This window comes from Solea solea, chromosome 15 (assembly GCF_958295425.1).
Source record: "Solea solea chromosome 15, fSolSol10.1, whole genome shotgun sequence".
NCBI lineage: Eukaryota > Metazoa > Chordata > Actinopteri > Pleuronectiformes > Soleidae > Solea > Solea solea.
Window position 1 is genome coordinate 22,844,500 of NC_081148.1, and position 26,515 is coordinate 22,871,014.

The 26,515-nt window shown below is 41.8% G+C and overlaps 1 protein-coding gene across 1 annotated transcript in view; it reads left to right on the plus strand.

Moving 5' to 3' along the window:
• The window catches only part of LOC131474279 (E3 ubiquitin-protein ligase NEURL1-like), a 40,646-nt gene extending 15,614 nt beyond the window's left edge, over positions 1–25,032 (plus strand). The window contains exons 4-6 of the mRNA XM_058652063.1: positions 15,454–16,161; positions 22,984–23,163; positions 23,816–25,032. Of these exons, the coding sequence (XP_058508046.1) occupies positions 15,454–16,161; positions 22,984–23,163; positions 23,816–24,060 (1,133 nt within the window). The 3' untranslated portion in view covers positions 24,061–25,032. The remainder of the gene's footprint in view (positions 1–15,453; positions 16,162–22,983; positions 23,164–23,815) is intronic.
• The last annotated feature ends 1,483 nt before the right edge of the window (positions 25,033–26,515 follow it).

The following is a 26,515-nucleotide window of genomic DNA, read 5'->3' on the forward strand; positions in this document are numbered from 1 at the left end:
CCATTGTTGGCAAAGTAACTAACAAATCCGCAGACTCGGCTGTTAGCATAGCTGTTAGATGTAGTTGAGTTGGTGGAGCTAACAGCAAACAGAGTTGATGGATGTTGAACGTCTGTCGACACACGCGTGTGCCTGTGTGTGCAGTGGGTAGATAAATATCCAAATATCTTCAATGATACAGAATGATTATTTTGGGGAAAAGTGACAGCCCCAGTCTGTGCTAACATCAATAGATGGAAAACAATCAAATGTTTTTTTTTTCTCAAGATCCTGCCTACTGCAGCTTTATCTGCTGCATAACAAACCGGATACGTGAGGTTTGATTTAATAGATTGGGTCATCTGTGTCTCTTTTGCACAGATCTCGCTCTGTTACTGCATCAGGCAGAACATCAATAGCCCATGTTCCCTGTTTGTACCTTTTGTTCGGAATGGCAGGGTGGAATAAGGGCAGCGTGCCGTCGTGTTGAACAGGCTGTGTAAATGGGACTTGTGTTGCAGTGCACAGTGCGTCATTGCTCCGCTGATAAAAATCTTTTTGGATTGTTTTGCTTGAATTTTATTTGGTTTCTGTGATCTTTTATCGGGGTGAATATTTCTGTATAACACCAAAGCAATGGTGGTTATTTTCAAACTGTTCGTCCACTGGATTCCCGTACATTTGTTTATGTTTTGGTCTTTTAAAGAGCTGTTGTGCTAACAGGCCAACATTACAGAGTTAGGGTTAGGGTTATGGAAATGGTAGGGGTGGCAGTGTGAAACATGGTTTGTTGAGTGTCTGATCCTATACAATCGCCTACTGTGGTCCAAATCTGACTAATTTTATCAGCGATGTGGGTTGTTTTTTGTTTTGTTTTTTACAGTTTTGCCCATTATAGAGATAGCATTTCTTCTTTCCAAGGAAATACTTACCCATGACAAAAAAATCAGGTTCATCCATCAAAAACTGTAGACAGGAAGTTGCTAACAGAAGGCCAAAGTTAACGAGGTAGGGTTAGGGTTCTGGAAATCGTAGTTTTTGGCTGGGTGAAACATGGTCTGTTGGTAGAGTGTCTGATTCTCTATACCTACTCCAATTGTCGTTCATATCCGATGAGTTTTGGCATAGATATGATTTATTTTGCTGTTTTGCCCATTATAAGAGATAGGGGTTGGATTCGTACCACATTGTCGCCACAGACCCGTGTGGTAAACGTCACGGCTCTCTCGAAGATATCGCAGTTCTCTAGTGTCTAATTATTTACTTTTAGACACTTTACTCTGCTTGTGTTTGCTGCATGATGTCACTGACGCTTACCTTCTCTACTGTCTGGATCAGATCTTTGCCTTCACCTCCGGTTCCTGCTTTGCTCATCTCGTCTGTGAAACCTTTCTTCAGTAAACTGCCTGCTCTTGGGTTCAGAATCACCTTGCCCTAACAATAGTTGGGACAAGAGGGCCAGACATACAGGACTAGGGTTAGGGTTAGGATTTGGGTTATGGAGATAGGGATGTTGATGTTGACATGATATGTGGTTAGATTCTTACCAAATTTAAACAAGTATTTAGTTGGGGGATTACCTACCCATCGTAAAACACAGGATTAGGGTTTGGATTATTGAAATGGTATGGTAGATCATGATGAAACTTGGTCTGTTGGTCAAATCCGATGAGTTTTAACAGAGATGTGACTTTAACTGATGTGTCTTTTTCAACAGTTTTGCCCTTGATGGGGATTTCTGGAAATTATGATCATCTCTTTATGACATCATCAATGGGTAGAATCTTACCAAAACTGAATTGGAACATATTGTTTCTGAACAGTTTGCTTGACATCAGGTCTTTTTCCGATTGGTTAAGGATCTTTTCAAGAGTGGTGTTTCCCCTCTGAGTTGTTATCATGGGAGTGCAGTTCAGTAGCTTGCCGCCCATGCAAGGAGTCAAAGGTGAGCCTGAGATCAGTGAGGCTGCCTGAAAGCTGAGATGCTGTTATGTAAGTGAGGAAGCCAAATGAATCCTCTAAAATCAAACTGAGCCTCGGGGGATGTCCGGACCCAACAATGCTGCCTTTGCAATTTAAGAAAAGATCTGTTACATCACCACATTTGTCCGACTCACACACACACACACACACATACACACACGGCTATCAATACTGGCTAAAGTGCCCTGCTTGGGTTTTGTACAGAACGGCCTTTCGAGCATCTGCATGTCTCTGCTGAGGGACTTACAGACTTACATCCTCAAGTGTATATTATGTCTCAAGCAGCAGAACTGTATTCAAAGCTTGATTTGATTATTCCAGTATTTTCACAATTATCCTTGTTTACTCGTATTTCTCTGGGGAGTATTATGTAGAACCTTTTCACAAAAATACAATCACTTTTTTTTAAATAATGTATGAAAGTCTAAGTCTTTTTTTGTTGAGGTTAACTTGGCTTTTGCACAAAGACACATTTCCTAATATCCTATAGTAAATGTCTTGTCTCTCCAATCTGTGCATTGCAGTGCACTTACAGTATGAATTAAAATGAAAATAAAGTATAAATCAAATATGAAAATGATAAAATTAGTGTAAGTATGACTCATTTATCATGTTTCTGGCTAAATGTAAGAAAATAAGTAAGAATTGGCCCATGACGGTTGTTGAAAAATGGCAAAGATGACATCACTTGCATCTTCTTCTTCTTGATGGTTCACTTTTTGAGTTTGATCAAGTTGTTTGTTGTAAAGGCTCCAGAAATCAGGTCACTAATAATGAGTGTTTTCAGTTACTGTGTTTCCCAGAAGCGATACACATGGGAATGGTATCCCTTTCTATATAGACCCAAAGAAAAAGAAAAAAGTTCTTCTCCACTTACACATGTATGGCTGCAGTATCACAACGTGTTTGTTTGTGGGAAAAAAATCACGAGAGACCACACAGCATCCACGGTTTTGTGCAGGTATATGATGGATTCCTTCCAAGTTAGATAAGTGGAATCTAAAGGCATGTTTTGATGGATACAAGATGCTCCACTGGGGGTTTGTCTACCAGACGTAGATGAGTCACTTAATCACTGATGTGATGGTAGTGATCCGCGAGACTTGCATCAGCTTACATCCTCTGCAATCTGTCTCTTCAGTCATTAGAGAAGAATCCAAAATGGCTCCCAGACCTCCAAGAGGCTGCATAGCTCTCAGGTGATTAAGAGGAGGGTGTTGACATCAATCATCTCTGCACACGGCACTGCGATGCATTCAGCCTGTAGAGCTTTATGGCAGGGAAAACCTCCCGCTGTATGCTATTCATGCTTATTAACATTCTGAGAGACACACCACTGACATTTCCACTCCAGGGGACGGAGGGAACAGGTTTATGGAGGAAGCCGTGTCTGTATATTTGAAAAATGTTTACATAGACGCAGGTTTTTGCATAATGGCTTGGCGGAATGGTAGATGCCACATGTCACTCCTTACAGGTTTGCGTGCCAATGAAACTTTGCACAGACATCCACTGTCTGAAGGGGATGAAGCCTAATCATTTGTTTTTGTGAGTAAAGCGTCCCAACAAATTCTTTACAGACGTCCATGATTTGCTCATCTCCAGCCTAAAGCAGGTTAAAGCTGCAGTGCATGACTTTTAAATACAATTGAATGAAATGTCCTTTACGTTCCAAGGATTTGCTATTCCCCGCTGCACATAGGAAGTGATTAGTGTAACATTAATACCGATGGAGGCAAGGAGGAAGCGCAATAGTAACATTGTGCTAAGTAAGCAAGATGGCTGAAAATGCCAATAAGTCCCCAGATGTGAATTAAATGCCAAAGAAATAGAAGTTTCCATATTGTTCAAGTATTAAAAAAAAAATTTAAGACAATACACTCAAAATATGACGCTGCAACTAATGATTAGCTTAATTAATGACAACAAATAATTTGGGTTTTTTTTGTTTATTGATAACATTTATAGTCCAGAAAATGTCAATCAAATCACTTTTATTTTGAAATGATGTAAAATATCATCACAAATGTCCTTGTTGCTAACTTCAGTTATAATAAGTGTCCAAATGAGAAATTAAAGGAAAATGAAGATATTTTTATAGCTAGATTTGTGCATGACAAAGTAGCTTTAACATCTGATGGGGATGAGGTTCCAGGTTACTCTTTGGTTAAGTTATAGCCCTGAAACCAAGAGATGAGTGAGTATAAAGTGACATATTTTGTACTGTTCCTACTGAAAAGTGGACTTGACCAGCAACTTCCTGACCAAACTGAGACCCCTGCCGTAGAATTTGTATGTTCTTTACATAGGAGCGTTGCTTCATAGAAGCAGCCATCTTGAGTTCCTACAGCAGCCATTTTGAAGTAGAGGTTTAATACGCAAACAAAGACAAACAACATCCTTTCTGGTGTGCAAAGATATTGTAGTCTTCCGATGTGCTTTCCCTTTTCTTTTTTTATTCAGCATGTTATTTAGCATTTTTATAATGTATTTCATAATCTGACAAAATTAAACACTCATGTAGACCTTTATCAGATTGCTGTACTTTTTACACATATTGTAAACAGGTAAAAGAAAATGTTTCTAAAATGCTTGAAACACGTTGTTATGCACAAACGTGTTGAGGTGGCCTGAACTGTGCTGCACTTCCCTTTGCTTTGTGTCTATTTCTGTCCGCGCTCACTCGGCGCACCTCACACTTACTCACCACACATCTCACCTATTGTTTCACTTGTCAACATAGATTATGTGGAGTTTCATGTGGTTTTGATTTGTGGATAAAAGTGTTTTAAATATAGAGAGGTCAGCGGGGTGTAGTCTGACACAAGTGGCCAGATATACAGTGTGAAGTCAGCTTGGAAACAGTGCAGGTAAAAATGGCTCAGTACCACACGGTGAAGGACAGAATGAAGAATATAAACTGCTGAAAATAAGTTTCACGCCATATTTACATGTGTATTTGTGTTGTCATTATAGAGCTGTTTAAGTAAAACTAAATGCTGTTCATTTTGATTGATGATCTGCGATAGGTTCTGATTACCCCCGAAGTACTGCAAATGGATGTTGTACTAATATGTGTAATTTTGGGTCTGTTGCTCACGGCGGAATCCTCCAAAAACAATAAAGTGGAAATTCAGCATGGTAATAACAATGTGCAGAGTCATCTGTCAAAAGTCAGTTTCCAGCCAAAGGCAAATAGCAGACAGTGAGGGAGAATTGCACAAAGAGATGTTCAACGTCTCCATATTGTAAACATTTAGCAATTTCCTTGAGCTCAAGTCTTTTGGCAGAATTTGCCTCAAATCATGAATCATACTACACAGTTCCTAGCGCTCTGTTTTTTTACTCTGTCCTCGAGCATTCTCTTTGTTTTCTGATCGCACTCATAAATCTCATGAAAAGTAGTCATTTTTCATGGGACAGGACGTTTAAAACCTGATTGTAGTCACATTCACATTTCGCAAAGACTATGGCACTTTCCCCAACTTCTCCCTTTTTGGAAATGAGTGAAGCCCGTTCAAGAAGCTTACGTCCAAGAGAAGAGGACAGTTAATGCCCAGGCATGACGATGCCTTTTTTGGGTAGAAACTGTGTAAGGCCAGAGATTATCGTGGCCCGACATAACCTTGTCCAATTCTAACATTGTTTCATCCAACTGTAGCTTTGTGCTTTTGTGAGAGTTATTTCTAGCACCTTGCTCTATCACTATCTATAACCCTGAATATTCAGCCTCTTTGTAAAGCTAGCAGTTTTTGTAATATGCATTAAGAAAAGATTAAAAAAAGATAAGATAATTCATTATTCATCCCACAATAGGAGAATTTACAGAGTCACAGCAGCATGTATGTCCACATCTATGAATGTAGAGTTTAGAAAGATATAGACTACAGTATATACATAGAGAATATTAACAGTATGACCTTAATATTTACAGTATAAAAGAGGATTGCGCTTGTGTAAAAGGATATTAGAAGCATTTGAAATACAACATTAAGGATACTGAAAATACCACACGTATGTTATAATCATCACACATGATCGGCGTCAGTAGAAACTCATCTTCCACCCTCTCATCTCCTGTGTTTAGTAACAGTAATGGACGGTTTTGGTTAAATTAGATGCTTTTAAATTCGAACTGTCCAGTGGGAGAGTTCAGTGTTAATGTCAGCAGCAGCCCATCTGGATTGGTTCCCTAGTAAAACTGATAACTTTGGGTATTTTATGTTGAGACCAATTGAAATTTGGACTTCTTGTCACATACTGTATATAAAAGGAGGGCGTGGTCTTCCAGTTGCAAAACAAACTCCTGTTGTCAATCCTTTTTTGAAAACAGAAGTTCACAGACCGACGTCAGACAAGATTTTGGAAGATACTAGCTTTCAATTACACTGGTGTCCACTCATGAACTGAAGAAGCCTCTTGCGTCATTGATGAAATGTCTCCAAGAAATCTATAAGTCTATTTGCTGCTGATTCTTTGAATTCTGGACTCGTCTGTTTTCAAGAAAAATCCTATTTTCTGTTCCACTATATCTTTAAACTTTGCAATAACCAACTTTAGCCCATTTGTGTACTGTCGAAAACAAAATGTGAACATGCCATACATAATGAATCGTCACATTTCAATTGACGAGCCATACCCTGCATTTATAGAACAACATTGTCATTCTTTCAGAATTATGTGTTGAACCACCTGATAAATCTGGGCCCAATAACAACTCTAATTTTAGCTGTGATTTTGTTCTCTACCAAAATCCAGCTCCTGGGGAAATATCTGGCCCTTTAGTTGCTAAATGCTCCATTATGTTCAAGAGATCATTGATAACTGTGCAGGTTGTTGCTGAGCTGATAGCGCACAGTCCTTTTTTTATTTTTGAGTTTGTTCACTAAAAGCCACTGCCTGATAAGAACAGTGAGTTATCAGAAACCTCTGAAGAGCAGCACATGGACTGCGGATGGATGCTAACGCTCTGTGGGCTTGTCTCTATGTACAACCCCTCACACAGCGCACATATTTGTTTAATCCACTGGGCATAGTGGGGGAAAAAAGGACAAAACTGATTGTAGTCACTTTATACTCACTCATCTCTGGGTTGCAGGGCTATAACTAAACCAAAGAGTAACCAGCAACCTCATCCCCATTCCAGATGTTAAAGCTAATTTGTCATGCACAAACCTGGCTGCCAAAATATCTTGATTTTCCTTTAATTTCTCCTTTGGACACTTATTATAACTGAAGTTGAGTCATTTTGTCAGTTGGTTGCAGTGAAATGAGAGGCCTGGTGCAAACTAAAAACTTTTGGAGGACTGTCCTTTGACCCAACATCTGCCAGCATGTACACAACCGGGATTAGAGTCCATGTATTTATGAGAGCTCTGTTTCAAGTGATCTCAGTGCTTGGAATTCATTTGATTTGTTGAACTAAAATAAATGCCGTTGGACAGACTGTATAGTGCCTCAGCTGGGATTTAATCGGCCCAAATGGAATTGAACAGATTTGCGTAGAAATCAAAATAGAGATCGTAATGGAGCCTGTCAGGTCTGGATACTGGGAGCTGGGCTGTTCTCGGGGGGGGGGGATTGTCAGAGAGGCTAATCACTTTCAGATGAGCTGTCTATAGTCCCAGTGAGGACGTGACTGTGTTGTGTGAATTGTGTGTGTGTGTTTAGTGTGTAGTTTCCTCATAACGCCATGACCAAAACAATGGGATGAATCTATAATTGGTGAAATGTGTTTGAGATCAGCGCTAACAGCAACATAGACAAGCAAAAGTATCAGAAGTAAAAGCGCTCGTTTCACGGTCGAATGTGCCACATATGACTAATAATTCATATATAACAATGTCAGGAAGTAACACTGGAGTCACACGTGCGTGTCGCGTTAACGCCTGGCGGTGGACTCGTCTGATGATTGGTGCTAGAGGTCGCTATCAGAGGTTAGCAGAGTGCTGTCTGTCATTGCTAACTACATAGCAAGGGTTGCTAATGTTGCTAAAGTGATGGTGGTGTTATGTCCGCCATTTTTGGGAGCAATTTTGGCACTTTTCCATTATATAGTTCAAGCTCAGCTTGGCACGACTCTACTCTCCATTAGTGATGGTACCTGGTACTTGGAGATGTTCCAAAGCGAGCTGAGCCGATACTAAAATGTGACATCAACAGACTGTTAGCCATGATGGTCAGAGAGTGGTCAGTTTAAAAAGACATCTACAACATTTAGCGAGGACATTTCTTAAATCCCAATATTTAACAGAGGAGTTTGGTGTATTTAGCGACACCACTGCTGAAAGCCGGCAATCGTTTAGCCGTATTTCAGTTAAGTGAACAAATCTTTTTAAGTAAATGATTCTAATGATTCAGTTCCACCAAAAACAACTGTCACTAGTTTTTGTAAAAAACGACATCATGTATGACGACCACGCCCACATTGAGGAGGTACTATGAAGTCATGGAAAAATGACGTGACTGACCAAACCGAGTAGAGCCAAGCCATTTGCTCAATAAAAATCCTTGGTAGCGGGGGGAAACAATTGTCCAAGACAAAAAGTTATTTTTGGGCTGTTTAGTGTTTGAGCTACTTTGTACTTTGTACTTTGTACTACCACCGCTGCTGGAATATTTACAAGATACCATGATTTAATTGATGCTTGGAAAGTTGAACATTTCTAAACTTCTGCCGCTCGGGAACAGACCCACAATGCAGTTCAGCAGCAATTGACGCTGCTCCTTTCAAAATGAATAAGAAGCGTTTCAGTTAAGCATTCCGCCGTGTGTATTTGAGTAGTGGTCCATTAATTCCGTCAGCCACCATAAAAAGTGTCACAAGATAAACCTGAGGGGTCATGAGATGATTAATGGTGGAAGAAAGTAGAAAAATAAACAAATGTCTGATTTTCAGTTTAACCTCCTCCCAAGTCTTGGCTGTTAATCGTGAAATTTACCTCTTCCAGTTAATTAAATGAAATCAGCCAAGCAAATTAAAGGCAGTGACCTCTCTTTGGAGTAACAGTTAACAAGTCTGGCATCTGAACAGGCGAGCATTTGTGAGAGGTATGTGCCTAAAACCTTGGAAACCACAACTTGAAAACTAAAACAGTTCATCTTTTTATATAATGGTCATATGTTTGGTTTTTTAAATGTAATAATTGTATTTCAAAAATTGGCACCAGTGACTCTGGGTGTCATAACAGTACAAGAAAGTGGATTTATTGAAGTAAAGATTACTTATGTGGATATTGCTTTGTATGCATGATATTACAAATGACTTACATTAACTAATAGAATGAGATCATGCTTTCTTCTTTTCAATTCTGGACTTCCTTGTGTTTGTGTGGATACTTGGAGTGTGTTTCCATGTCTTACTTTTTAGGTTACCGTTGTGTTTTTAGTCGTGTGGAAGATGACATTATGTAATACGGAGTAAAGCTGATCTATGCAATTAAGCGGACATGGCATTGTCAACATTGGCAACTTCCACTTTTAACATCAATTCAAGCAAACTGACACTTTATTATATTAATAGGAAGAATGATCTGGTATATAAATGTAATTTTAATGAAGCATGTTTTCTCTATTTGAAAATAAAGGGCTTTTTTTGGTGTGTAAAGTGGTGCAGAGACACTGTAAACTGAGGTCAAGTGTCTTTTAACTGGCCTCAGAGACACGGGGATCTTGTGGCATCCCTGAGGTGCCTGCTGGGCGTCGTTTTAACTGCTGCCATTTGTCACCTTCGCTCGTTCCGTCTTCTTTCCACCATCGCGGTCCAAAAACTCGGGAACATCTGGCACCAAACCAGCGACTCGCCTTGATCTCTTGAATACTCCACATACAGTACGTGGCTCCTGTTGCACATGCCATCTCAGACACTCAAACTGTTGGACCTCTGCTGTATAACTATATCATAGCACACTCGTGCCTTCTAGACCCTGCTGCTGCTGCTGCTGCTGCTTCACACTTGTATAGTTGTGCCATTATCTTGACTGGGATACCTCTCCTTAAAAGCTCATCAATGCAGATTTCCCTCTGGAGCCTGTTTTCTATTTTCTTTCTCCTTTGATAAGTAAAGGCTTATCCCTCTCCTTTTTGGGATAAGCACACAACCGTCCCCCACCCCCAGCCTACTTTCTCATGACAGATGACTTCACTCACTCATTCTAGGCAAAGCCCAGGATAGGCCCCTTACACATGCATAGTTAAGGCAAATCCCCAAAGACACACACACGCTGACACTCAAGCTTCTTTTACACTAAAATAAGCAGGTATGTACGTGATTTTAAACCTGAGTAAAGCCGCCAACAGATTGCATGTTCTGCCCTGTACTGTCTTTTGTTGAGACAACAAGACAAAAAAAACAACAACATAAGTCTCAGTGATAATGTTCCATTGAATTCTACTTTCATTGTTTACTTCGTTCTCTCTTTAAATCAATCTTGTTTAAATGTTCTGATTAATGGAATAAAGGATAATGGAGCACTGCCCCAGGAAACAGTTCTGAATAAACATTAATGCTGTCGTTTGTAACGTTGAATATAAATAAAATAAAATGTCTGCTGCATTTAATCCATTAATGTTTACCAGTGGGAATGGGGTATCAGAGTATCAGAGACACAATGGGTACAGCTGAACTTGTATGGAAGTTGAAGCGCCAGTACAAAAACCCTAAAAGCCTCCTAATCCTGCTCCACCAGCCCAAGGAATAAACTGAAACCTATTCAATACAATGCATGACTGAGACCAAAAAGGCATAGAATTCATAAAAATCCTCAACTAAATCGTAGGAATTTACCAGTAATGGTCTACTGTAACACATGCAGGCCTCTCCAAAATACGTTTCAGTGTGAGGTGGAGCCAACCTGCTTCTTTTTGGTGGTGCATTTTTACAAACAGCTTTTGAACCTCAGTGCATTAGTTGTCATTTGGGCATGTGTTCAAAGTGAAACAGGATGCCAGTTTTGGGTTTTTTTTTTCACTTGTATCCTGGACATTATCCCTTGCTGAGATGTGGAACCAGTTTTCCCAGATAACGTTTGGAGAGTTTCTGTAGGTTGTTTGAATGGGTAAACCTTGAACACCTCTCCATGTGTTTTCCCTTCCTATGTGTGTGTTTTGGCATTGGGTGTGTTTTAATATCCATGAAGCCAAGAAATTCCTCCCTAAGAAGTCTTTTTTTCTTTCTTTTTTTTACTGTACTTAATAAAAAGCCAAAGCAAAGTTAAGAGGTCAGCTGCTGACCCTGCAGAGCGGTGTCAGACTGGTATGTGTTCCTCTGTTTAAATGAAGCTTTTCTCTTGAGATTGAGTTGCTGGAACTGTTCAAAGACCACTTAATTTTAGTGGGGCAGTCTCAGCCATGCAGTTAATCACATCTGTATTGTTTACGTGCCTGAGAAAAGTGACTCAGACTTTGCGTTTGCTGTTCAAGAGCCTCGGGGTCTTCAAGTTTGCCATTTTAAAGGGGAATAAAATCAGCGCTGTGTTCAGTACCTGGGATTGAAAAACCATCAGAGCAACAGCAAATGTCTTTCAGTGGGTTTTAAACCTAATTCCCTAACATTAGTCAGAACAGCACGTGTCTGCGTGGGAGCGACATGTGAATGAGGGACGACTTTAAACCCACACAGCCCATAAAGTGGATATCATTTAATTATTTGCACTGTTGAAGTGGATGTAATTGCAATATTTATGCAATGTGCAATTTCACTGTCATTGTCAAGTTTGGTTTGATTAAGTGTGCAACTTAAGAGCATGTAGAGAAGAATCTGAACATTTATGCCATTCCACACGTTTATTGCAAGTTTCTTGAAGGTTCACTAAGGACCTGTGGTGCTGTGTTACATTGGACTCTATATTCTTTTAATTAAATGTTAGTACCTGCAGGTGCTCAGGCAGGAATTGGTTGACAAACTTAACACAAAAAACTCTTGGTGACATTCAAATTAATGAAGTTCATACAAACTCAACCTAGAAAGTTTTATAAGGACAATTTCATATAACTCGCTGACCCTGGACTTATTCCGAGTGTTGAGTTGAAGTAGTTCTTTGTAAGTTTGGTCAACCATTTTCTGTTTTCCAGTATGTTTATTTGTTGATATGCTAGGAGAGCTGCAGACATGTTATGAATGTTCATGTGCACACATAACCACACAGTGTATTGTGTATTTCAAGCACTGGGGACTTGATGCTTTTCATATTTGTCAGATGTTTTATGTGTGAAATTCTATCCCAGACTCCTGTGAGACCAAACAGAGGGAAACGTTGCACATATGTATTTAATGGTTTTGTCATATTTATTCCTCTTGAATCTTTTTCCACAATCTAAAAAAAAAAATGTTGTTTCTGTTTTTTGTTTTTTTTAAAGCAATTCACTTCATAACTTGTTTTGACTGTTGCACTACTCATAAACAGAAACTGTGAACTGCAGGAAGCCATGACAGCAGGGAGAACAGAGATTATCTCGTGCATCCCCAAAGTTGGCTCGTGTTGCCTTGAAGATGATAAGGCTCCTAATAATAAGAGCTTCATACTTGGTTCTGGACACTCTTGACAGAGGAAGTAATTACGTTCAAGCAGTTTATCAGAGGCTGACCGGAGATTTGCTGCCCTTGTATGATAAAGAGGAGCTTGTGAGGTATGCCTTTACTCTCAAGTGTCTACCCCACCCATTTTTCATGTTTTACTTCACTGTCACACTCTACTCTCCATCTACTTGGGGAAGCCCAGAGCACATGGAGACTAAGAGCCCCACAACTAAGCCACAGTGTCACTCATCCCTCGGCCTTTCCCCTCCCAGCTCTCTTCAAATGTCCAATTAGGCTAATTTTAGCCTGTGTTACAGGGCTATGTTAAATTTGGCAGCACGTCCCTAAACGTGGCACGGTGCTGATCCGTTTGTACCAACCTTGTTCATGGAAAGACACGCTATAACTCTTGTTTTCATTTCCGCGGCGATGTTCCCATGTGGCTTCTATTTTACAGAGCAGAATTAGCATAGGAAGAGTTATTTCTGAGTTGGCGATAGAGCATGAGCAGACACTCGATACAGTTTTGAGAATGCCTTTCCTGTTTCAGTGATCGGAAAGAAGGTCTTCTTTTAGCACCCAGACACAACTACAAATGTGTGCGTGGACAGAGTACAGCACATTAAGTCACTGCAGCTAAAACAGGGGGGTTATATAAACACCTATAACTCATGACAGCTCCTTACAGCTCTTTAAAACCGAGGGTTTTGTATCCGTACATTAAACTTCCAGGAACGACTGATGACAAAGGAGCTTTGTTTGTGGGATTCACGGGTGATCTATGACCACAAATTTAAATGTATTATTTAAAATGATATTTTCATTAATTTCACAAGGGAATTCAGAAATATTGTGGAAGCCCCTGGAAGGTCCAACATTTGCAAAATGTCTTCAGTTGGTCTGACTTCTTGAGTTAAGCTGGAGACACACTACAAGAATTTGTTTGCCTGATTTTACCCACAATTCACAGTCGGCAGAGTCTGCACCAGTCAACACTAGTTGGTGACAGTCAGTATGGCTAGTTGGCACAGAAATCTGTTGATGGGTAAAGACTCAAATCGGCAAGTGCAGGCGTACAGACCTGACCCAACCTCAGTCAATCAAACATGTTTTTTTAACCGACTCTGGATGCAGACGGGTAGTGTCTACTGGTTACTGACCCAACTGCAAACACATGTTGCCAACAGCCAATGAATAAACAGTAAGTAGGACACGGGAAATAGCGTCAGGAGACGGATGCGACAGGAAAGTCGCGGGTATATCAAAACAACGATGGCTATGTTTGTTTACCCTTTAATTAAACTGTCTCTCTCGTAGACATGGTCACTCTCACAAGAGTTTGATGTGTTTGGTTGGTTTGACAAATGTGTGATCCCCCAGTCTTTCAGTTCTTTTGCTGAAATCGGTTAGTGTGTACTTTCAAAATCAGTTACGACAGTAAAAGTTGTGTAGTGTGTCCCCAACTTTAGGTTTGCCTACAGTTAACTACTGAAGACGGTAGCTACTGCTAAGATGTTAGCTGCTAACATCAAAGTACGATAGCTGCCAACAACAGCATTGGCGTAGTAGCATCTGTGTTTCACAGTAGCTGCAAACATTTAGCAGCTACTGTTGCCAGATGCTGTGGCATCAGCGATGAAGCCAATCGCCATGGCATTGGTGTTTGACAACAACATATATACCGTGGCCTGATGCCGCGGCATCGGTGTTTGATGTTAGCATGTACTGTAGCCAGACGCCCTGGCACCAGTGTTTGACGTAAGAAGCGACTGTAGCCAGATGGCATGGCACCAGTGTTTGACGTTAGCAGCTACTGTAGCTGGACGCCAAGGCATCAGTGTTTGATGTTAGCATCTATTGTATCGCCAGACACCCTGGCACCACTTGTTTGACATTAGCAGCTACTATAGCCAGACACTGTGGCATCAGTGGTTGATGTTAGCATCTACTGTAGCCAGACTCCAGTAGCTGCCTAAGTCTGAGGGTTCCTTTAGAAATTAAAGTCCCCTGTGTCTCTGCAGCTTTTTCACACAGCTGCACAAAAATGTGAAGTATTTTTTTTATCAAATCCAGAATAACAACTTTGATTGTTATGTCAAATCTTGCCGAAAATATAAAAATAAATAAACCCATAGTAATAGTGGTCAGTTCTTTATTTCCACTTCATGAGCAGTATTTTTAAAAGTTAGTTACAAAATCTTTGCAGCAAGAAGACCCAGGTTTCCAACTGTGTTGGAGTTTGCATGTTCTCCCCGTGTGTGTGGGTGCTAGCCAGGTTCTCCGGTTTCCTCCCACAGTCCAAAAACATGCAGATTTGGGGATTTGGCAAATTGGACACTCAAAATTGAGTGGAGGTGTGAGTGTGAGAGATGATGGTTGTTTGTCTCCATGTGGCCCTGTGATGGACTGGCCCTGTGTCAGCGGGGATTAGCACTAGTGCTTTTTAACACACAAATGAAAATAACAGGAACTTGCAATGACAACAAAGAGTAGGAGGTTCAAAAATAGTTGATACTGTACATCTCCTCTCACTTCTGCGCTGCACAAAGCCATTATGAAACTTTTACTGTGATGTAGCCACTGGCCTGCAGCTACAGTATGCCACCACTTACGGCCCTGATATGTATTTAAAACGTATAAACTCTGACATGTTTTCTTTATATTGCTCAGCAACAAGCCTAAGTGTCACGCACTGAGTGCATTACAGTTACACAACGAGCAAGCCAGAGGCCACAGATTCTTTTCAGTGACAGGTATGATGAATGAACAGTGTGCAGACAATGAATACAGAGTGTTGTACAAGGGGAAATGAAGAATACATAGCAGGTGCATGGGTTAGATTTTCTCCACAGTTAATAATAGCCCACTTCCAAATACAGCTTTATCCAAATAAAAATGTATTTAGGATTATTCATTTCTAAACACAACAAGGGTTTACATAACCTCTATGTGCTTTTTTTTGTTTGTTTTCACAGACAGCGAGATGGTCCCTCTGGACTGCCTGCGCCCTCGGTCTTTTGCAACCACCCACCATGCGTCTATTCAGCGAAGCAGCGACGAGCCTCACCTTTCCATCAGCCTGTGTGACCTGAGCCTGCAGCATCTGGAGGAAGATAATGAAGAGGACGAAGAGCGACTACAACCCTTAAGCTCCACCTCTTGCCATGTTCCCCAAAACTCTCAGAACTTGCAGCAGTGTTCGCTGCTGCCCAGCCATTTGGACACCGATCTCCACTTCCACTCGGTGCATGGCAGCCATGTTACCGCGCTGGATAAGCATACAGTCGCACGGCTGGATCACCGCGGTGACGAGAGGACCCTGGTGTTCACCAGCAGGCCCATGCGCTGCTCCGAGACTGTGTTCCTGAAGGTGAAGTCCGGCGCCTCGCGGCCCGCTTGTCTTTCTTACGGCGTGACGTCCTGTGACCCGGCCACCCTGAGGCCCAGCGACCTCCCATCCAACCCAGAGTCTCTGGTTGACCGCAAGGAATTCTGGGCCATGTGTCGAGTCGGGGTGCCGCTCCACAGTGGGGATATCCTGGGCTTTCTGGTGAACTCAGACGGGGAGGTCGTAATGAGCCATAATGGCGTCAGCGCAGGGATGCAGCTGTGTGTCGACAACTCCAGACCTCTGTGGATGTTTTACGGTCTACACGGCACCGTCACACAACTCAGGATTTTAGGTATGTTCACCTTTTCTCTTTTAGAAGTCGTAGTAATATATTTATTACAACCTGAAACAGGTGTTGGCCCAGTAAAATACTGGGATTGACTGTAGCTCCCCCTGTGACCATTAAGAGGATAAGCAGTAGTAAATGAATGAATAAAACAGATTTCTAACCTTCTAATTAAAAAACAAGTCTTTTTAGATGTGAAACTTAAGGAAAGTGCAATAAAAGACTGTGATTGGGACAGAACTAGCTTGGGAAAGCAACACACCCACAACAAAAGCTGCTCTAGTTTTAAAGGAGACCAATAGCGTGACCTTTCCTATGTTCTTGGACACGGAGACATGTAAGAAAAACACAATTTTAACCTAAGATGTACTTGAAGAAAGACAAGACAACGTTTTATGGTTTTGTAATAGAGAAATTACACAAATCATGTTTATGTTGATCCCTGGTTAGCCTTGTTTTTATATATTTTCTGGGATGGTGGCAGAAATCTGATTTATGGCTCAAGGTAACTGCAAAACAAAGAAGACGACACCTTTCACCTGGTATTTATTGTGTTTTTTACACACAGGGATGTTTATTATGACACAGCACAACATGGTACCTGCTAGGGCAACAATTCATAAGTCTTTTGATAAATGATGAGTGTTTTTAGTAATTAACAGCTTTGCTCCACATAATCAGTAAATCATTAAAAACTGTATAGTTTTGGATTGTGGACAAAACAAGACGTCATTGTTTTGAGGTTTGGGAAGAACTAATGAACATTTTTTTTAACATTTTCTGACATTTTACCAAATAACTCATCGATTAATTGAGAAAATGCAGTGTTCAGTTTAATAAATAATGTCACTTATTCACCTATTCAAAACAAAGAAATACCAGGTTTCATCAATGTTAATCTTTAAAGTGACTTTAATAGTTGAATAAACTGATGAATCTGAAACATGTTCCTCAGACCTTATGTCATTGGAAAGCCATTCAGGAGATAATGCGGTCCATTGTCCTTGAACGACCTTTGGAGCATTCATTCGGCCAAGTCATGAAATGGCTGAGCTCTCTGACTTTTCTTTTTATCAACTCTTATATCTGTGGGATTTACTTCTGCCCCCGCAGTTTGCATACGACTGTTGACTTTGAAGCTGTGGTTAAGAAGGCTTTCTCTCAGCCTTGCATGCACAGTTTATGACTGTCTGACTCGAAAACTAGCAGAATAAGAACATTTAATGGCTAACAGGTTCAGGAGCCGTGCGATAATTTCCTTCTCATGAAGACGTCCCGCGCTGTGTTTATTCTTCAGTCTCTAAGTCAAACCATACATGTACCGTCGAAACGCTGCGGTGGTGATCACAGGCCCGGAATACAAACATGTGGAAGATTATGCTTTAGATGATGTGTGGAACCAAACAGGCTTTTCTGGTTTTGTCTCTCAGTGACGATCGACAGGTTATTTTATTGTTAAACTGTTTATTTGTGCATGCGGTAATTACAGTTCGCTGTGGCAACTTTAGAGACCAGTTTAGAGAATTTCAAAAGAAAAATAAAGAGACGTAGAGCTTTGGTGAAAAGGTAAATATGTATGTGTTTATAAAGCTCTTTTCTAGCCTTGATGACCACAAACACCACACATTCATAAAGCACATGTATGTGTTTTTTTTCCTCTCATTTCACATCTGTCATATGTGCATAAGGTCTGGGGATTAAACTCCCAACCTTGCAGTTAAAAGACAACCAATTAGACCACTCATCCCCCGGGTGTGAATGTTGGCAACAACGTGAAAATGCTTTTACTTCCCCACATTCTGCTCTGCAAGTGTAATTGAAGTTTAAATAAAACATTTACTCTGACATGGTAAGTTTGAACACTTAAAGAGGTTTTTTTTTAATTCTCTATTTTTCATAAGATGGAGCCGAGGCATGACTTGAACTCAGTATCTGACCATGTGAGTGTGAAATAGGGCCGCGAGCAGATGTGGCTGCCTTTGATTTGTTTACAGTTGCCGCGGCTTCAGGCGTTTGTTCATCTCAAGTCTTTGAAAAACATTCACGTTCCAAAGCGTGTGTTTCGTTTCTATTCTGGTTCAGTTGATTATGATTTTTTTTATTTATTTATTTTTTTGCAAGAAATCAATAATTGTAGGTGAAGATTTTCCTCCACAGATGATCAAAGTTTCTGGGTTTATTTTCTCTCATAATTCATTTTTGGATTTCACGTCCTCCTCCTCCTCCTCCTCCTCCTCCTCCTCTCTCTCTTTCATGTAGTCAGTCAGACCGGGCTGACGAGGTTATTTCTGTCTTGCGTGGGTTCCTCACACCCAGCATTATGTATCAGGAGGGGGTCCGTGATAGCTCCTTATGATGTTCTTTATAATGTATTATTAAAATGTAAATGCAGGGAGGTTTGAGATGCTGGCTTTTCCACCCACAGTCCTTCCACTTATCATTGGTCCTCCACTGAGCTCTGTCCGTCCTCTTTTCCTCTTACATTTCCCCCCCTTCGATTCAATGGGGTGTGAGCGCTCTTTGAGCCATTACCCAATCCATCTGTGGGGGGGGGGGGGAATGGGTTTGTGACGTCTCCGCTCGCCCACGCGCTGCAGCCGCGTTGCCACGAGTTGCCATGGAAACATCCATCCACCGAGGCAAGTGACAGGTTGTCATGGCTGGGGCGTTGTCGGAGCCTGTGAAGTGGAACAGATGGGAGTCTGCGACTCTCGCTCGGTCATCTTTGTCAGTGTTGTCGCAGGAATTAAAGATTTCATGATTCCATCAGAGAGTCATGTGATGGCCTCTGTGGTAATCGTGGGTGCCCTCATGACACGTGTCCTGCTGAAGCTGCTTTTTATGTAATAAATGAAAGAGGAAGGAAACTTTCATCCAAACTGTGCAGCTCCCAAATCAATCTTTCTGTTCATTGTTTGGATCATTATTTTCACACAGTGTGGACCATTGCCTTCTAGTGGGCTGTGACGGAACTGCAAGTGGGTCGTTAGGCCACTAAAAGTTGTTTTAAAAAAGGAGCTTTATATTCTTCTTTATCCAGATTGTTTTGCAACAATCTCAGTATAATAGGTGTCACTAAAGTGTTGACTCCGGAAAATCTCTCTGACAATAGGGTGGGAACCAAATGATGGAATAATTCATTAATTCATTATGTGCTGGGTTTGGCACGAGTGACTGATGGTGGAGAGAGAGAGAGAGGAATGTGTGAGTTTATAAGAGTTGTGATAAGATTAAGTTTTGTTGTGGGCGGCAGAAAAGTCCGTTCAGAACTGAAGTCAGGCCACAGTGCTCACAAGTATGGAAATGAGTTATTATAATTTAGAATTTAACTCAAAAAGAACATTCAAACAAAGTTTGTCAAACGTCATATTTTGTTTTGGCTGATGTTTGTTCCCACATTTGCACCAAAGATGAGAGCAAGTCAACAAAAACAAATACCTTATTGTGCTTTTATGCACTTAGTAAACATGTAGAGTTGATCTCCATGTGTAAGATGCTTTCGTACTATCCTCTGTGTTTAGTGCTTATTCTTTTTTGTCCCTCTCAGTGATATAAATACCTCAAAAACAGAGTTAATATCTATTAAAACTTGCTTTTAAACACTCGACTAAATCTGGCTGCACTACACTTGACATTTAATGTGGAAGTGACCTACATAACCTGTATTGTAACCATTTTCCTCTTAGTAAAATGATATTTCCATCAAAGACCACTTTTTTCCAGTACAACGTTATGTAAGGAAAACAGAATCCAGGCCACTGCTTTGTTTTTTGAGTATCAGGAGTGATTGGGTTCACCTGTGTTCTCTGCCACACCTGTGGACAATCACCCTGGACGGGAGGGAGGTTATATATTCAGGCGGAGATTCTCTGCTCTGTTGGGTTTTGTGGCTCCAGAAGGTCGACACACCTTCTGTGTTTCTGTTTAGAATGAAAATCAAGAGTTGCTTGTCTTTTGCAAGTGTGCTTTTCCTCACGGTCGTTTATTTTGTTCCCTCTGTGTTTTTTCTCTCTCTTTTTTGGGTCCAGTTTTTTTGCTCATCCATCATTTTGATAGCATCACTGGGACTTTTATTCCTTCCACCACCCAATGGCCCATTTGTTGCAGTGTTTTGTTCGTTTCCCAAACCACAACCTCTGACCTTTTTCTGGGAGAAATGTAACACTTTTCTTCAAGCAGAAATAAAAAACCTTTTTCAATAAAGAAGAAAAGTACAGTTACATTTTGCCACTGGGAGCAAAAGTGAGGTCTTGGAAAGGTCACTGTAGCACTTGCTCCTGGTCCTTGTACTCACTGCTTCAAGCACTTCAAGATATTAACTGAAGACGAGATCAGGGCCAGTGGAGTGAGAGGAGAACATAAGCGTTAATCTGTGGATTATTTAGTAATCGTTTGGTCCAGAAAATGTTGAAAAATATTGATTAGCATTTTTCAAATCTCGAAATTGAAAATATTCACATTTAAGAAGCAGAAGAAATCAGAAAACTTGGTTTAAATTCTTTAAAAAAAACACTCAAACTGATCATCTATTCATCGAGTAATTGCGTCCGCCCTTCTGCAGCAGCCGTCACAGCGATGTTATTGTCTGTGGTGTGTTTACGTGGCTCTCCTCATAGATCACAAGTGACCAAAAGAATCAGCTGATGAGCGTTAGAAATAATCCAGTTATTAATCTGAAACAAAAACAGCCTGATGTGTGGGGGGGGGGGGTCCCTCGAGGGCGAATTCTCTCCGAGATTCTCTTTGATAAGTGAGTGGTGAAAGCCTCCATGCACATGCTCCGCCACAAATAAACGTCCTGCAACAGCTAGAGACACTCGCATACTCACAAAGGCAGCGATAAATTCATAACACGGGGGTAAAAGATGAGAGGTATCCCTGATGAGAGGGTGCATGAATAGACACGAAGGTTATCCATCGTGCCTTATTAGAGATGGCGGCGGTATTTGCTCATCGCCGGGCTGCCACATTGGTCATGTTAAGTGGGTAATGGAAGAATAAATAAATATACAGTCTTGACTAGTATGGATTACCAGAGGTGCTATGCTCGTGCAGAAACTGTTGACTGCTTTCGCCGCAGAGTGACTCTTGTTGCATGGACTTAAAAAGCTACTATGATTTGTTTATATATGTAGATGAAAACTGAGACTGTGGTAGCTGAAGTGGTCCAGAGAGAAGGCAGCACAGTTCAGCGCGATGGATGAGGTCACATGACATAGCCGGAGTTATGCAACGCAACTGTGTACATTCTCTTGCCAAGTGCGGACCACACTGATGTCTCTCTCTGTTCTGTTTTTCCCTGTAATTTCTCACCGTCTGTGGTCCAATACACACTGTAGTCATTGTAGGAGAACACAATTGTGGCATCGGATGTAAACTACCGATATTGGTTTGTTTGACACATGGAAGGAGGCCGGTGCCAAGCGAATAGCCAGGCGGGCAGTGTAGGATTATTTCCGCCATGGTCAGTTGAAGGACAATATGTAAACAATGATGCAGTGTGACTGGCAGGCCAAAGCGGTTCAGAATTTTGTTTGTGGAATCAGGGTCAGTATGTTCATCTGTGAGGAGACATGAGCTGCCAATATGTGATCTCATGCCAGAGCTGGGTGGTTATGGGGAGGGGGTGGGGGGGACGCAGCTCAGGACGGATCAAACCGGGGGTGGGGGAAAGACAACGGATTGACCGCCGGGGCATTTTGTGTCCCAGCCACAGGGATCAGGGGCTCATGAGGGAGGACGGAGGAATGGGTGCTGGGTTTCTCTGATGAGACGACACAGAATCTGGACTCCCATATGAAGCCTGCGGAAAGTTTAGAGGCGTCACCTGCAGGCGGGCTCCTATTGGACCATACCAGCTGTCACTGGTACCTACTGGTGTCCACTAGGGGTTTGGAATCACAGGGTCCCTCGCATTATGATCCACGATATCAAATAATATCACGATTCTGTGATAATCAATATATATTAAGACAGTCATGAATAAAACGTCCATGAAAAGTTAAAAGTGCACTACTTCTCTGTTTATTCACAACATAGAGAACAAAGTGCATAAAGTCTATGGATGGATCTATTGTATGCATTCTTGTATGCATCTCTTAACTTAGCATTATCCCACTGTAAACTCCCTCCTCTTCGGCCAGGTAACTTCCACCCAAGTTTCCCTTCATTCATTTGAGCAGCGCCGCCGTGTGGTGACGTGAAGTAGTGACGCCCCCTGACGAGTGAAACTGGCCTTAATTTATTCATTGCACGAGGAAGGACGACGATATCTCACCAAATCGATATTTTGACCCACCCCTAGTGTCCACTCATGTGTGCTCACTTAATCATCATATTACTGACGTTTTAAATCAGGTGAGAAGTAGACTAATTGTTTTTTTATTAGTTTACAACCAGCATTGTTGCCTCCTGGTGGCTGTTCAGTATATCCTTACTTCCTGATTGACTTCACTGAGGAAACAAAGACTTTTCACACGTGTGTTTCAAACTGAAACTGCTGCTCATTCACTTGGAATTGGCTGATGTCATTTTTTTTTCTTTTTTACGCCGTGGGTTGCCAGATCTGTAATGTGATGCATTGTTTGTGTTTTGCACGCCGAGTACAAGTTGAGAAATGTTAAACTTTTTTTGTAAATATTCCAGCAAAGACTTTGGGCAATCAAATTAAGTTTGAGGCTGTCCGTCAGCCAAGGGTGTTCTCCCCATTGTCAGTGTTTACTCTTGTTGTTCTTGTTTTTGTTTGAGCGAGTACACCCAACAACTACACAGTTATTACACTTACTATAATTAATTCATCTGCGTAAATGGTCTCTTCTGTACCTCCAGGCTCATCTCAGCACCCAGATCCGCGTGGTCCTTCGATACCCAGCTCCCCGTCCTGCTCACCCAACACCCCCACAATGCTTTGCGGTGGCAACTCGGAGTCCAGCCTCGACGCGCCGCTGAACATCAACCTCAATTCGAGCTTCAACTCCAGCTACCACGCAGTCTTTTCTTCCTCCACAGGTTTGTGTGATGTATTCATCCTCTCTCTGTCTCTCCGTGAGTTCCTCCTGGGTTAATGTCCAACGGTCCCCACAATCAAAGCGTCCTAATAATAACCACATACTCATTATGAGAAAAATCTATAAAAGCCACATCCTTGGCCTCTGAGTTCAAGGATTTCTGTGCTGTGCATTCCACACCCAAATTGTCTTGATTGTCCTTTTTCTCTCTCTGTGTTTATGAGATTTTTGTTTATGAAACTGATTAAAATGCAGCCGGCGGCGCTGACTCAACAGCACCAGGGCGATATGCTAGTTATCTCATGGAGCAAATATTTACCCCGGCGATGTGAAGCACTGATCTCTTGACACTGCTGCAGACGGAATGACAGCGGGAGGAGGGGTGCGGGAGGCCGCGCAGGGACAATTATTCCTCGATAAAGTCGTCCTGACACTTCATTAGCAGGGAGTAGCAGTTGGCGGCGTATTGACAGAGTAAATAAAAGGTGTGTCACGTATATGATGCAGTGAGCAGAGGGTGTCGGCGCGCGTTGTCCGCCTGAACTACCTGAAAGCTTTCCTCCCGTCTCCCTTTGGCACCTTTTTCCATTTGGTTTCTCTCCTTTCACACTCATTCACACCTCGCTAATGTCTTTTCTCGCTCATCACCGCAGGTACGACCCCGAGCTCTCCTTTCTCCGGCCACCCAGAGTCACCCAACTTCCCCCCGTGCTCGGGCTCGTGGAGCGACGAGTGCACCATTTGCTACGAGAACGTGGTGGACACGGTCCTCTACGCCTGCGGACACATGTGTCTCTGCTACTCCTGCGGCCTCAAACTCAAGAAGATGGACAACGCGTCCTGTCCCATCTGTCGGAGGACGATCAAAGACATCATCAAGACGTACAGGAGCATGTAGTCTCTCTCGCACCATCAGGAAATCGGCGCTGGGCGACTGTCAAAGCCATGAAAGACTTTGCGTAGATGGACGCAGCACACGTGAAAAGCGTGGTTGTTTTGGCTCAGGTACACAACAGCAGGACTTTAAACGCCATCACCTGGACATTTCATAGTGGTCCCACACTCATGAACTCCACTGGAGACCATGAAAAACCACAGAGTCGTCGACTGAAACTACGACCCACGAGTGACTCTGTGCATGCTTTGAAGAGAGAGAGGGTAAATCTGATAAAGGCTGTTTATTGTGTCCCACATGCAGACACAATATTCTCCCGCGTCTGTTTCAGAGGAAGTAAAATTGTCCAGAGCTGCGGAAGAAATGAGGGAGAGTAAATCCACCGTTTCTCCAGCTGCTTCTTCTCCGCTTGTCACGAAGCGTTTTGGGTCAAAACAAATGCTGCTTTACAAGAAGAATTAATTGTCCCCTAAAAGTGGAACATGGAAAAAAAAAAGAAAAATCAAGATAAGATCGTTGTATTTGATTCCCCAGGAAGGTTCCACTTTCCAGTGAGGGTTGAGAGGAAGGAGTTAGAAAGTGGTTCTTCTGCCACAAAACACAAGAAAATGGTTTAACCCGAGCCCTTAAAGCTGTGGTGCGTAATTTTGAGTATTAACAGTTCACAAAATGAACTGAATGAGTTGATGAAGCTCGAGTAGTCAAGATAAGACGTTTAGGGTTAGGGTTAGGGTTAGTTTATCGTGTTTCATCCTTTCTGTTGACAAAGTTACGCACTGCAGCTTTAACTTCTCAGTTGTGTAATACATGAAATGATGTCTGGCATATATTACACGAGCAGCTCTGTTCAGTGAACTTAAAGCAGGGGGAGATTGTGCGAAGGCTAAACAAGAAAAAAAGAAGTGTGAGTGTTGTCGCCATAGAAGGTCACGCTGGCGGTGAAATGAGGATATACGTAAATCAGCGACGAGGGAGGGATGAGGGAGGATGTTGTAAGTTTAGGACGCGGACAGTTGCAGGAAGAGGGGGAACCTTTGCTACACGTCTGCGGACAGTGTTTAGGTGCAGAGACAGTGTTTGCTCTCACAGGCCAAACCAGACGCAGCAGAGGTTTGTCGTTACGAACGCCTGTCAAATGTGGGACATGCATAGGTTTGGTGTCTGGACGCTCCGCTCAGAGACAAAAGTCAAATAAATAATAAACCTTTGGTTCTGAAAAGGCTGTGTGATGAATTGTTGAAGCCACAGATGGCTGTGCGTACTTCAGGTGACTCACTCCTCTTTCATTAAGAACATTATTTCTGTACACTGCGTCTCCAGGTGGAAAATAAACCCGTAAAACTCGGTGACGATGATGTAGCGTGTTGTTTGCGGGACATTGTGAGAATCACTTTGTCAGTGCTGCTGCTGCTCGTGTCGATATAAATAAACTCCCAAGGACATTTCCACTCGACTAATCTCGTGCATTATGCACTGATTTAAATTGCCGCGCTATTTCCAGGTGTTGTTTTGGCCTCGCTGAACCATTACTCCGTAGTTTGTTAAGTAGTAATTGCTAATTGTTTTTGGGTTTTTTTTTACGTTTTAAGCTCCGTCAACTCGCCGCTTTGACTGGCAATTATGTCGTACAGCGGTGAAGTTTCCTCGTGTGCCTTTGAGAAGAGAAGTCTGGACCGACGACACTCCTCGCCATAAAAATCAGGAGGTCGACGGTCATGTGTTAACATCGCTCTCGCGTGGTTGTGAGGTCTCTGAGGTCTCTGCGCCTAAAGTGATCATTCTGGTTTATTCTCGACGTAACGCGGTCTTTACTGAAGGAACCAAACTCCATAGAGAAAATCAGCAATTTTACATCACAGCACACAGGGGTTGGTAACGCCCTGCTGCCTTCATCTCTAAGTTTAAATGTGTTTTTGGTGACTTCTGTGTTTGAAATCTCTTGTTTAGATTTAACTACGTGACATAAACTTACCAAAACTAGGTAGCAGTAGACCAACGAGTCCAGTGTTCCTGTGAGCTAAAAACACTGGTTTTCTCTCTGGGGTTTGGTGCAGGAGGTTAAACTTCAGGTTCCAGCCGTTTTCAACCACACAAAACCAGAATGATCCCTTTTTAAATATCAGTGCGTGAAGATGCCCGAGATGAAATGCTTTAAAATGCTTTAATGCTGCCTTGTCCTGTTTGTCACTGCGTTGCATTATACTGGAATTTTGTTGTGCTTCAGAAGCCCCTCCCCCTCCCCTCTCCTGCCCCCAAATACTTTTATATTATCTTCTGTTTTATTTTCTTCCTGACCAAATATGACCTACCATTAATAACATGTTGTGCTTTGTTCTTTTTCTGATAGAAAATGATGGTATTGATGGATATAACGTTTAGCTGTACATTATGAGGTTTATTTATTTTTGTCAATGCTACTATAAAGAACTATCACTGTTGGGTTGTATGTGTATGACTT